This window comes from Danio rerio, chromosome 25 (assembly GCF_049306965.1).
Source record: "Danio rerio strain Tuebingen ecotype United States chromosome 25, GRCz12tu, whole genome shotgun sequence".
NCBI classification, from domain to species: domain Eukaryota; kingdom Metazoa; phylum Chordata; class Actinopteri; order Cypriniformes; family Danionidae; genus Danio; species Danio rerio.
Window position 1 is genome coordinate 31,311,434 of NC_133200.1, and position 13,532 is coordinate 31,324,965.

At 37.5% G+C, this 13,532-nt stretch overlaps 1 protein-coding gene and 1 long non-coding RNA gene across 9 annotated transcripts in view; one reads left to right on the top strand and one right to left on the bottom strand.

The window, feature by feature from the left end:
• The window catches only part of LOC110438396 (uncharacterized), a 38,644-nt gene that overhangs the window by 2,109 nt on the left and 23,003 nt on the right, over window positions 1-13,532 (top strand). For 5 of the 8 annotated variants that reach the window (XR_012400467.1, XR_012400468.1, XM_073943262.1 and 2 more), the window contains exons 3-7: window positions 21-85; window positions 5,708-5,987; window positions 9,418-9,515; window positions 12,826-12,943; window positions 13,031-13,156. Coding sequence is in view for 5 of the 8 variants with exons in the window: in XM_073943262.1 (XP_073799363.1) it covers window positions 21-85; window positions 5,708-5,987; window positions 9,418-9,515; window positions 12,826-12,943; window positions 13,031-13,156 (687 nt within the window). In the remaining 3 variants the exon portion in view is untranslated. Of the gene's footprint in view, window positions 1-20; window positions 86-5,707; window positions 5,988-9,417; window positions 9,516-11,923; window positions 12,415-12,511; window positions 12,944-13,030; window positions 13,157-13,532 lie in introns of those variants that run through there. The other 3 variants (XR_012400469.1, XM_073943263.1, XM_073943265.1) reach the window with 2 other exon arrangements.
• LOC141381007 (uncharacterized) lies at window positions 5,774-13,512 on the bottom strand. Its single transcript, XR_012400474.1, has 3 exons — window positions 12,502-13,512; window positions 10,977-12,423; window positions 5,774-10,077 (listed from the first exon to the last, which is right to left on the bottom strand). It is a non-coding gene; the product is annotated as an uncharacterized lncRNA (long non-coding RNA).

A 13,532-nucleotide genomic window follows, 5' to 3' on the forward strand; every position in this document is an offset into this window, starting at 1 on the left:
ATTTTATTTATTATTTTAAGGAATCTCCAGCATGGAGTTGTGTGGGCTTTTCTGGATCACCTCTTAACTCAAAAATAAGCAAAAGGTTAGTGATGTTTTCTCTTTTATGTATATATTTAGCTATATGTGCATTTTTCCATTTGTTTAAAGTTTTAAAAATATTTTTAAGACATTAAAGTGTTAAACTTATCAGCAACAAGCAGAAGAAAGCATATGAAATTCTGACAAAGAAAAGAAAATTGCATTGCAGATTTACTATGTTAAGATTTCCAGATCTCCCAGTTCTGTTTTAAGTTCTTCCAAATAATAAAAAATGAACTTGTTCTTCATTAAAATTTGTTTCTTGGAATTGAGATTTTCACTTGGTATTAGAATTCCCCTTCAAACTCCCACTGACATAATAGTAAGCACCAATTTTAGTGGATTAGATAACTGAATTACATATACTGCATTGGTTTAATAAGTTAAATTGTTCTCTGATATCTACATAGTAGGTATATGGCTTAGGTAAGGTTAAAAATATGCAGAACTGGTTTTTTTATGCAATTTTTTTCTACTCCATAAAATACCCCTATAGAATCAAAATGTTTCATATTGACCGTATTTGGATTGGTCGTGAATATTAATGAGCTTAAACAAACCTTATGCCTCTTTGGGGTAGAGCTAAATAAGTTTATAATCCACTTCTGCTACATTTTGCATTCTGACCAGCCTGTGGTTCATCTAGTGGTTGCTCAGTAATGCATAGTAAGCAATCTGCATCTCCCATTTTCAAAATAAAAGCCCCATATGCATAGTAAGTTAAATGTAAAATAAAAAAATAAATTCAAAATAACCAAAGGACAAATATAATCACTGCTGTCTCATTGGGAAATGTTATTGCTTATCAAACACAGCTTGAGGTGGCATATTAATGATCCCAGAGCAACATTTCAGTCTGTGTTTTGACTAGTGATCTGATTACCCGACTGATCCGAATGTGTCCCGTGAGTCACGCAACAGTCTGTTTTGTGTTCTGACTGGCCTTTTGTTCACCAGGAATTTACACTCATGTAATTTACATGAGAACAATGGTGTCTGAGGCTCATATTTGATGTTATTTGCATTTCTTAATATTACCCAGTTTTTTCTTTATAGCGCACCTTTAAAGCAAACAAATTAGATGGATCAATATCTGAACATAGACCAGTATGACAAGAACTACCGACAATGGCAGACAACATCTTTGGGACGTTTTTTTATTTGAAAGGATATTTAATTAAATTAACTTTTTCATTGTTTTATATGATGAGGTGTGGTGCATCCAGCCACTAGGGGGTGATCAAAATGTTTTAGCCTTACAGTTGAGTGAAGCACACACTTCAGAGATTTCTTCTTATGTTAGATTCACACCAGATGCAAAGCATTGTGTCACATTCTCTAGATTATTTGTGGCATGTTTTTCATCTTATGTGGATTTCCCGCTTGGGATGAATTTTTAAAACGTGTGCAGAAGACATTGTTGAGATGAATTGTGCAGCAGGCCTTTTTCTATTTATATTTTGTACCAAAATAAGTAAGGTATCATCAACGTTTGCCATACTTTAAGTTAAGGATAAAGTACAACCAGCTGGTTGTTAAAGCCTGGCACTGATTGATCCTTATTGGCAGCCTGATGGAGGGTTGTTGTACCATATAAGACGGAAGGGCTTTATTCTGTATAAAAACAACCATGCTGGATGTACTTTATCCCAGTTATTGAATGGCTAATTGCCACTGTTACGATTTAAAAGATGTTAAATAAAGGGGAAGAGGAGTAACATTAACTTTTGGGTGAAACACATAAGCAACCACACAACATCAATAAATGAGGGACAAAAACCAAGATTAGCTAAATGCAATACGTGATTTTATTTACAAAAATAGTGATAATAATGAATGCCAAAAAAAATGTGTATAGAAAGATTCTTGAATATTTACAAAGAGACAATGAATTTCACAGATAACAAATGACATAAGACGTTTGACCAGATATGGGAGAGTTGGAGAAATGAGACGCGGGCGGCATCCAAACAATAAAAATAAATAAAACAAAAGCAATCTATTTGGCCCAATCTCTACCCTATCTATCCAAAATAAAAATGCAGAAGTTATTGAAAAGAATCTTCGCGTCTAATACGCACTACCTAACCTACGCTGATCTTTGATGGGAAAACCAAAAGTACAGTGGGTGGAGCACGCCCCTTACCTAGTGTGTCTAATACAGAGATTTTCAAGCTACTTGTGCACAATGTATGTCGCACGACATTCTTACCTGTCCCACTCTCCAACCTCAGATGCGCATGACATCGACGGTAGACAAATGGAGAACAAATAACGGACAGATACCAAATTGTAACACACAGTAGACATATATCAAAAAAACACAGACACACAGCACAACACAGAAATTCAGGGCCTCCAGTGTAGCGTCCTGTCACCACTTTTATGCCACGGTGGCAGCGGCTGGATTGGAGACCTTGGATGACGTCAAGGGGGGCACGGCAAACAGCTGGGCAGCGGTAGCCAATCGGAGCCACTGTATAGGTGGAAGCGGGAGAGAGGTAGAGAGCAAGCGAGCACAGAGAGAGAGAGAGAGAGAGAGCGAAAGAAAGAGACTAGCGAGAAAAAAATATATATATAAATAATAATTACGCAACACAGAAATGTACAGGAATGTAACAGCCACAAAACATAAAAATCGGACACAAAACATTGTTCTGAGCCATAATAGTTCATAATTCTTTTATTATATGCAAAGCTTACAGAAACAGCTGAATAGACCTGATGGAGCACACACTAACATGTACATTATTCAATCATAAGATGGCTCCAAACAGTCAAAAACACAAAGCTGACAGAAACTGGTTAAATAAAGCATATACTAACTTATGTATTATTCATTTACAAGATGGCCCCAAGCAGTCAAATAAAGCAGTGTGACTGCAGATACCGAACATATAAATGTGGATGTAAATATACAGATGTGTACTAAAACCTATTCACTGACGGTCAAGGTGACTCAAAGCCTGCGTGAACTGTGCCGGCTGTTAACTGGGAATAACATACCATAGAATGTTGCGACTGACTAATTGGAATTAAATATCACAGACAGCCATGTAATAATTTATATATGCATGATGCCTAGTCAAAGAACCAATCTACGTGAAGCAAGCCATTGAATATCCAGCTTATTCTGTGGATCTGTGGGTCATTTCCTGGCCATTGTTGCCACTGGCTTGCTTGGTTTAGGATATGTAGAGCTGCACATTGATGGATTTGCTCTTCAGTGTTTGGACTTTCAGCAGTAAAAATTAGGCTGCTTTTACATCTGTAGTTCGCTTCATTTGGTCTGGACCAAAGGCAATAAATAATACATTGTTGCATTTTCTGCCATCTTTGGGTCGTTTTCACACTACACTGCTGGCTTTGGTCTGAACCAGTTGAAAAGAACCAAAATACACTCATCTGGCTGAATCCACATCTCTGATTATCCAGATGTTGTTGAACATAGTTCCTAAAGTTCCTCAACTGCTTATCAATTGGTCAGAATTCACGTGTGGGAAAATGCCAATGAACTCCCACAAGTAAACAAACCGGCAGACACAAAATGTCACTTTTGACTATTGAGGGACGACTGCGCTGACTGATTGTATCCCTGCTTTAGACAAATTATACATTTCGAGTATGAAGCGTAGCTGGAAAACAATGTTTAAATGCATCGCACGTCACTTAAGGAGGAGGCGTGAATTAATTTAGCTAAACTGCGACATGGTCATCTTGCGGAAATATTATCAATGATCCATCAGGTAATAGCCATTGTCATAAGACGCGTCTTAAACTGCGCACTGTACACTATGCACTCATGCACTATGTACTTACACACTCAACAGCATAGTATATGTTTGTAGTGTCGTCCCAAATGGAGCACTAATGTTTTTTTACTAAGCGGAAATTCAAACCGTTTCTCTGATGACGTTTGACGGTTGCCAAATTAGTAAATGACCAAACTAACAAATAATACATGCCATGAGTATAACCATATTCACCATCGGGAGGCGCTATAATCACTCAAGTAAGAAAATTTAGCTTTCACCATTCAAAATAAATAAAGTTATCCAACATGTGTGTCCGATAGCTCCGCCCCTTCTGCTACGTGAGCAAACCTGCGGTCGTTGAGTGCGTGATGTAGCCATCATTACACACTTCATTTTGAATGAGTGCATCATCCGGGTAATTAAAGTGTACTTATTATTTATAGAGTTTTCAGTGTGAACACACTACTTATACTGTTTATACTACAAAATGCCATAGACTAGTGCATAAGTATGCGATTTGAGACGCAGCTATAGTGTTTCCTTCTCTCTCTCACTCTGTTGGTAAAGCGCTGTCAACAAATATTTTTCCTCCATATCCCATAATGCACAACGCATCGACCTACGGCAGCTGGATTAGTCCAAAAGGCGCATTACTTTTTGCGGTTGGGTCTGTTTTAGTTCGGATCATATTCTCACCACAAACTAACCACTCCAAGGTTAATTTGAAACCGTACCAAGACCACCTCTTCAAGCAGGTCTCAGTACGCTTTTTTGGTCCGCTTTTGGTGGGCGCTCGAGTACTGTTGCTGCATTCACACCTGCCCAAACAAACCGCACCAAGAGGGAAAACGAACTCTAGTGCGATTCAACAGAACTAAAGGCAGGTGTGAAAGCACCCTTGCACACTAAACTGAACTTCAACTCTGAAAACTGGACTGACAGTTTCAATTTACTAGAACTTTTATGTTAAGCAGCTTTGATACAATGCACATAGTAAAAGCGAAATAATAATATAGAAATAAAGATGAATTAAATTAGTAATTTGCCAAGGTATAGAGAATTGTAGGCTACATCTTTGCAAATATTTTTGAAGATAGTGCTAAGGTGGTGGATCCCCGTCAGCTCCTGCTTCCTGATTTATGTTGTGGTTACACTGAGGAAGGAAGGCTCCAGCAAATGTCACTGAGTTACTGTGGTTACTACTAATGATTGGGAGTAGCACATCTATTTTAAACTTTATGGGTTGTTGCTATAAAGGATACAGCTGGAAGTTAATGAGAATTATTTATTAACCCTTTCCTTTAATTGTATTTTATTAACATCTACCTCAACAGTATTGTAAAGAATTATTTCTATTATTTATTAAATTACCCCAATAAATTTTATTCTATTAAAGTCTACCCCTACCCCAACTCTAAACCCAACCCTCACAGTAATGTAAAGAATTATTTGTATTATTTATTAAATTACACCAATAAATTTTATTCTATTAAAGTCTACCCCTACCCCAACTCTAAACCCAACCCTCACAGTAATGTAAAGGATTATTTGTATTATTTATTATATTACCTAATAGATTTAATTTTATTAAAATCTACCCCTACCCCAACCCTAAACCCAAGCCTCACAGTATGGTAAAAATATGTATTATTGTTCTATTGTCACAAAAATGATGCTATACAGAAGTGAGGATCTTGAGCTGACTTTACCAACTATATGGGCATTAACCAATTTTACTGCACACCTTCCAGCCAATCAGATTCAGGAATTTCAACAGACCATGGGATAACAGAAAAAATTATAGTAGCAATAATGTTAGTCAGTGGCCCATTATTAATTATTCCACACTTGCAATATTTTCTCTCTATCAGCACTCTTGGCAGTCAGAGGCATAAGGACTCTTTGGGAATAACGAGATGGTCTTCAGCCTCTCGTCTGGCTCCAGAAGGGGCTCCGCGATCACACTCTTCTGCAGAGGACTTCCAGCTCCAAGCTGCTCTGGAGGAAAGCAGCATGAAGAGAGCAGAACTCGTCCAGAGGCTCCGAGAGGCCAGAGGTCACCTGGATGCTCAGACAGACCTTTTGAAAAGCAAAGGGTTTCAGCTTCAACAAAGCAAGAGCCTCTCAAACCTTTTGGACATAAAGCACAAGGTATGGATACATCTGCGTGATCTGAATTTTTAAAGATGGTTTTATTTGGCATTGGTCTGATTGACTGAGGCATCTGATGGGATGAAAAGAGGATCTGGGGAAAGTAATGAAAAGTTACACTTTAAAAAATCCTGGATGGTTTTAATCAGAATTGTTTTCTTTTTTTAAGAAGAAAAATGTAGTGTTTGTCTATATTTGGCCCACAACTGATATATTTAATATAAAATGAGTGACAGTTACAAGATATTAACTGACCATTGTTTATGTAAATTATATGCACAATGGCAAGTTATTATCTTAATTATCTTAATATTTTTTGAGAGTTCTCAGTTTTATGTCTCTACCACAGAAAATATAAAAATATATCTGCAACATATATTAAAATTCAGACTATTTTTGTCATAATTGCAAGAAAAAAGGTCTGAATTTTGACATGTTGCAGTTTTATATTTTTTAGTGGTTGTGAGATTTCTGCTTTGGTGAGATTATAATTTCCATTTGTTGGATTTAAACTATAGCAAAATTAACAATCAAATAAAAAATGCTCAGAAATCAGTTCTGCCTTTTCCAAATGGACTCCTATAAATAGGCTAACATTTTTTGTGTTCAGTTAGAAAACTAATCCGAACGTATGCTAAGTACACTTAGTTACAACACTAAAAACTAGTTATCTAGGTAAGTCCTGTGTGTAGGTTTAGTCATTTTACATTTATGGCAATGAATAGTTTCTTTTCATTACCTTTAAAGTGAATTATCTGAACAAACACTCACTGGCAACTTTATTAGCAACACCTGTCCGACTGCTCGTTAACGCAAATTTCTAATCAGCCATCACATGGCAGCAACTCAATGCATTCAGACATGTAGACATGGGCTGTTTCTCAATTCCAAGAACGCAGAGACCAGACTTGTGTTCGTGTGGAGACCGGTCTTGCCAGGTGTCCTCGGAAGAACGAACTCAGGAGACCGCGAGGGCAGAGAACGCGTCCTTTGAGAATTGAGATGCTGCGTTCTTCCTGATGGTCACATGACCTTCACGTGTTTTAAATGTTAAATAATTTAAACAGTACAACGATTAATTGTTTTCCCCTTTTAAAAATATATACTTTGCATAAAAACATTATAAATATATGTTGCACAATATAAAAAAAACAGATTTTAATACAAATTTCAGCAAACAAACACCCTTAAAGTGTTTATTCCTTTGTTAAGATGTCCATGGTAATGTTTACTTTCACCGTTTCATTTAGGGAAACTCCTGAGGTAAATAATTCATATTTATGAACTTTACTAATACATCTAGATAAAATGCAATGCTTCCCACCTCAAGTCGCAATGACTTCTGGGACTTCCAGAGCGAGTTCGGTGCTCAAGTCTGCATCGGTGGGTCCTCGATATCAAGAACACATCCAGGAAGTTTCACACGTCCTCCGTGCTTGCGGTCTTGAGTATTGGAACTGAACTTCACGAGAACACGAGGACGCAAGACCGCTGAAGAACGCATATTGAGAAACAGTCATGGTCAAGACGATCTGCTGCAGTTCAAACTGAGCATCAGAATTGGGGAAAAAAAGCGATTTAAGTGATTTTGACATGGCATGGTTGTTGGTGCTAGACGGGCTGGTCTGAGTATTTCAGAAACTGCTGATATACTGGCATTTTTACGCACAACCATCTCTAGGGTTTACAGAGAATGACCTGAAAAAGAGAAAATATCCAGTGAGCGGCAGTTCTGTGGGTGCAAATGCCTTGTTGATGAGGTCAGAGGAGAATGGCCAGACTGGTTTCAGCTGATAGAAACACAACAGTAACTCAAATAAGCACTCGTTACAACCAAGGTATGCAGAAGAGCATCTTCTGCACAACACATTGAACATTGAGGCAGATGGGCTACAGCAGTGGAAGACTACACTGGGTGCCACTCCAGTCAGCTAAGAACAGGAAACTGAGGCTACAAATTAAGATAGACAATACAATAGAAGATTGGAAAAATGTTGCCTGGTCTGATGAGTCTCGATTTCTGCTGTAACATTTGTATAGGGTCAGAATTTGCTTAACAACATGAAAGCATGGATCCATTCTGCCTTGTATCAAGAGTTAAGTCTGCTGGTGGTGGTGGTGTAATGGTATGGGGGATATTTTCTTGGCACACTTTGGGCCCATTAATACCAACTGAGCATCATGTCAACGCCACAGCCTACCTGAGTATTGTTGCTGACCATGTCTATCCTTTTTATGACAATAGTGTACCCGTCTTCTGATGGCTACTTCCAGCAGGATAATGTGATTTGTCATAAAGCGTGAATCATCTGAGACTGCTTTTTTAAACATGACAATGAGTTCACTGAACTCAAATGACCTCCACAGTCACCAGATCTCAATCCAAAAGAGCACCTTTTGGATATTGTAGAAAGGGAGATTTGCATCAGGGATGTGCAGCCGACAAATCTGCAGCAACTGTGTGATTCGATTATGTCAATATGGAGCAAAATCTCTGAGGAATATTTCCTCAATATTTCACAAACTACAAAATCTTACTAGAAAAAATAACTTCTATTATACTCAAAAGTTCACCTGCAATATAAATCAAAACTGTGTATTGCGACTTCCTTATGCCTCCTATAAGTCGCTCGAGAGGCAGTGAGGGTCCTTTGAATTTGTGACGCGCTGGTGGCTTTAGACAGACACACTGAGCCCAAGATGTTATAAGGAAAACTTTATGTAAACTTAAAGCATGACAAACAATACAGCAATTTGTGAGTTGAATACCTGTTTTGTATGGAGCTGATTATTGCTTTGTAGTGATGGTTATTGCGTGTGTCGTTGCGTTGCGATGCCGTTTGCGATGCCGTTTTGCATGGCTGTTTTGCGGTCAACAAAAAATACGGCTACCCCACTCTCCTTCTCTCCTCCTAACACCAGTGTGATTGTGCACGCGCTTTATTTGTTCTAGCAGGTGCCAGTTATGCCCACGTGACCAAAACATAAAACGTCTCTGTGAAAACCAAAACTAATCAGTATACAAATAAACATTATAATTTAATGAAAAGTAATATGTCTCCTATACTGTGAACTACTTGCGCACTTAAAATTTACTACTGTTAAACTTATAGTACACTTAAAAATATACATTTATATACTAAAAAGAGGGTTAATTTAGTGCCAAGCGATATTTAATTAGTACACTTACAAGTATACTACTGGTAAATAAATGTTAGCTTATTCTTTGTACATGAAGCACACCTTGAAAATGTCATTTAACATTACTTAAATATATTTCATAAAATAAGCTTGAAATGTACTTATTTTTTGTAAGATAGTGTAGGAAATATAGTCAGAGTTGTGAGATTAAAGTTTGCATATTAGCTTTCATATTTCAGAGTCTGCTTTTTTTCAATGAACCATCATGCCTGTTGAATTTCCTTCACAGCAGCTTTCTGAAGCAGTAAAAATTCTTGAGCAAGACAAAGGAGCTGTGGAGATGAGTCGCTTTGAGGAGAGTCGCCGTCGTAGAGAATTACATGATAAGTGAGTTATACTGTAGACTAAACTAACATTACAGGTTTTTTTATTGGTTTGGATTGATTTTCATAAGTAAGGTGTGCTCAAGTCTCTAAACTGATAAACTACACTGTTCATTCTTTCCAAAATGATGTCCTGATTTCATTGCACTTAGTTTCACATATTTTCATTCAGTAATCATTGTTTCAGAACACTTAATCATTGCGATATATTGAGTACATTTGGTTTACAGTTTTAAAAAAAAATTCTTCAAAATGGTATTATTTGGGTGGCACAGTAGTTCCGTGGTTAGCACTGCTGCCTCACAGCAAGAAGGTAGCTAGTTTGAGTCCTAGGACAGATGACATTTCTGACCAAAAGAAACACAGACCAAAGACATGCACTATTGGTGAATTGAATGAACAAAATTGGCCATGGTGTATAAGTGCGTGTATGAATGTTAGACTGTATGGGTGTTTCCCAGTACTGGGTTGCAGCTGGAAAGGCATCTGCTGCATAAAAACTAACATATGCTAAAATAGTTGGTAGTTCATTCCGCCATCGCGACCTCTGAAAAAGAGACTTAAGCCTGATTTATACTTCTGCGTCAGGTGACCGGCGTAACCTACGGCGCAGGCAACGCGCGTGGCTGTGCATTTATACTTCTGCGCGCTGTCTCTGTTGGTCTGCATTAACACTTCCGAAACGCTAGTGGGCAGTGAGGTGTTAATGTTGCTCTGTGTCGAGTTTCTTCGCTGTTGTTTTGCTTTTCCTAAACACTTCCGGGATGTACAAGTGGCTCAAACTCGCTCATTTTGAGGCAGAAACCGGCGGACGTGCAACAACTTGCAACACAAAACAAAACTTTACATCCGGAGCTCCTTCACGGGACTCCACACTTGTAAACAATCGCTCGCGCCATTCGCGCGGCTCTCGGTCTCGCCCAGACTCGTCGGCGCTAGCAAGCCGACCAATCACAGAGCTTACGCTACGCGTTGTTGCGACGTGTAGTTACAATTTTTGAGAGGTGCACGTCAGTGACGGCGACGGCCACGGCGAAGGGCTATGCGTCAGCGCCGTAGCCTACGCCGGTGTTTGACGCAGAAGTATAAATCAGCCTTTACTTGTTAACATAATGTCATTCATTCATTCATTCATTCATTCATTCATTTTCCTTCGGCTTAAGGCTAGTGTGGAGTCCCGTGAAGGAGCTCCGGATGGAAAGTTTTGTTTTGTGTTTACCTCATGGTTAAAGTTGTTGCACGTCCGCCAGTTCCTGCCTCAAAATGAGCGAGTTTGATTCACTTGTACATCCAGGAAGTGTTCAGAATAGCAAAACAGAAGCGAAGAAACTCGACACAGAGGAACATTAACAACTCACTGCCCACTAGCGTTTCGGAAGTGTTAATGCAGACCGACAGAGACAGCGTGCAGAAGTATAAATGCAAAGCTGCACGCGTTGCCTGCGCCGTGAGTTGCGCCGGTCACCTGACGCAGAAGTATAAACCAGGCTTAAGATGTACATTTTCAAATCTCTTAGTACAATAATTTAAACAGTTCACACTTATCACACCGCTAGTCACTTTTTCATATCTGATCTCATCGTTTAATTGTAGTTGCACATTTTTCAAAAGTTTTTATAACTTTAGTGCCGACTTTCTTAGTTTATCAACTTAAACTCTGTGGACCCGGTACCGGGTCCGTGACGTCATCGAATTTCGCTTTCAGATTTAAAGGGCTAGCGTTGCACCAGACCCCCGTAAGTGGTGTCGTTTGAAAGTGTAGAATCTATATTTTATGCACATATGCATCACTTTGGTTTTTATTCTACTGTGTAGAAGGTTTTTACCCTTTAAATACACAGTATTTTGGATACCCGAGCTAGGTATTTTACATTGGTTCATTTTCATATTTTTTCATATGACACATGTGCAAGTTATAGCTCAAATGAAAGCTCTTGCCGGTGCTCATACAGTTCTAGCATTCTTTTTACTGAATTATATTCATATGCCAAACAGTTGTTGAATGAATTGTGGTGTTTCCATGGCGCAGAAATGTAAACAATACATTCATGATCAATAAGCAGCCCCAGATAGCACAGACAGCTGTCATCTCTTACCTTATGCTGTGTGCTTCAGGGCCATTTCTCCTCTGTTTTTGAGGTGATGTGCATAAGTAATCCTTTTATATGTCTGATGTGGTTCAAACACAGTGAATTATGTTTGATCAAACAAAAGAATAGTGAAATATGTAAACAAGGATCGGTCTCTGTGGCTTGTACAGCACCTCTCATCAGTTGGAATGCAATACCTTTTGCATAGATTATGGTAGAGACATTTTTCTTTTTTCCATGATTACAGACATGTGCAGGAACTACCAAAATTAATTACAGCACGCTAGACCACACAGAACCTAAAAGGTACACTTTCAAATTTGAGTTTATAAAAAAAATATACAAAAAGCCCCTTTTTTTAGGTGTTTATTATAACACAGACGACATATACAGTTATTTTAAACACTTTAAATAGTGTTTTATGAAAATTCAAAGGGTTTTCTTTAATATGATACCAAATTTTTGCATTTACACCTCTGCATGTGGATTTGGGAAGCTTTTAAATTTGGGTAGGCAAAATCCAGGAGGAAATCCCCAAATAGCTGCAGAGTTTAAGTGGTTATTGCAGGATTTTAAAATATTTTTATACATTTATTGTGTTGCTTTTGCTGTGAAATTTACATAAATTTACACAACCTGATTACTTTTTAAATTCAAGACTTTAAGTTGGTAATTTATATAAAGGGAACAAAGGAGGAACAAAGAGAGAAGTGCTTACCGCTTAACCCTATAAAGTCTGTTACATCATTTTGATGCATTAATGAATGACTATGAAAAAACAAAACAGTTATTGTTGTATAACAAAAAAATCATGTTAAAAATCTGCTTCAATTCAACAATGACTATAATTTTCCTCCATTGCTCTGATGATCGTTTTTAGTTTCTCAGATACCCAAAGACCATTTATGAGGTATCCACACACTATTTGATTTTATTTTTAGTGTTTGGAAGATGTTTGTCAAAAGAAATTACTATAAAACGGTCTGCTTTTTTGGTGGTGATTTGCATTGGTTTACATTGTGCGCTCATGGGTGAGTCCAAAAACACGGTGGAACGCAACTCTCCGTGATGCAGATTCTCATTCTCTATACACAGAAATGAAGTAAGTCATATAGTGTATATCTTATAACATTTCAGGTTTAAGTCAAATTGTTTTAAAAGAAATGTGTTTTTGTCTTAATTTAACGTTAACCTTTAATGTTGATTTGCCTAATGTTAACTTAGAGTTCTGCAGCTCGAGTTGGACATTTTGAAGATGAGGTCCAACCTGGAAACTCTGTCCACATCAGTGGATCCACTTAGCAGAACTCTGCCTGATACTAAAGACCAAATCCGCAGAGAGGTAGAGCTTGCTGGGAAGGATAAAAACTTACAATTTTAGTACTTTTTGTGTGCTAGATTTTTTTATAATGTTTGCTATGTCCATCAGAGACAGAAGCAGGCTGAGAAGGAGATAAAGAAACTGAGAGAAGCTCTTAGAAAGGCTGAGGAGAAAACAGATGAGCTGGAATATGAGAAAGAACATGCACTGAAGCAGCTTCACTCCTCTGATGAGGTTCATTTTTAATTGTTGTCAAAGTATATTAAAAGGATAGTTCAACCAAGAGTAAAACTTCTAATATGTTTAATGATGTCATCTGAAGTCATTGTTAATAAAAATAATAAAAAACAGTTTTTTTAGAATAATAAAAAAAACGTTCTGTGTTTTGTTTGTACAAAGGAAGTTAAAATGAGGCTATTGTTGTTAACCAAAGCTAACCAAAGCTAAAAGTGTGGAAACATCTAATAGTTTCATAGATAATTTCTAATTTTTATTTCATAAAAAAAATTTGAAATTGAAACAGAATACATTAAAGCACTGCAATAACTGTTAAAATTGTATAAAATATTTATGGTACAGGTATTCTAATTTAAATAAGTAAAAAAAAAAA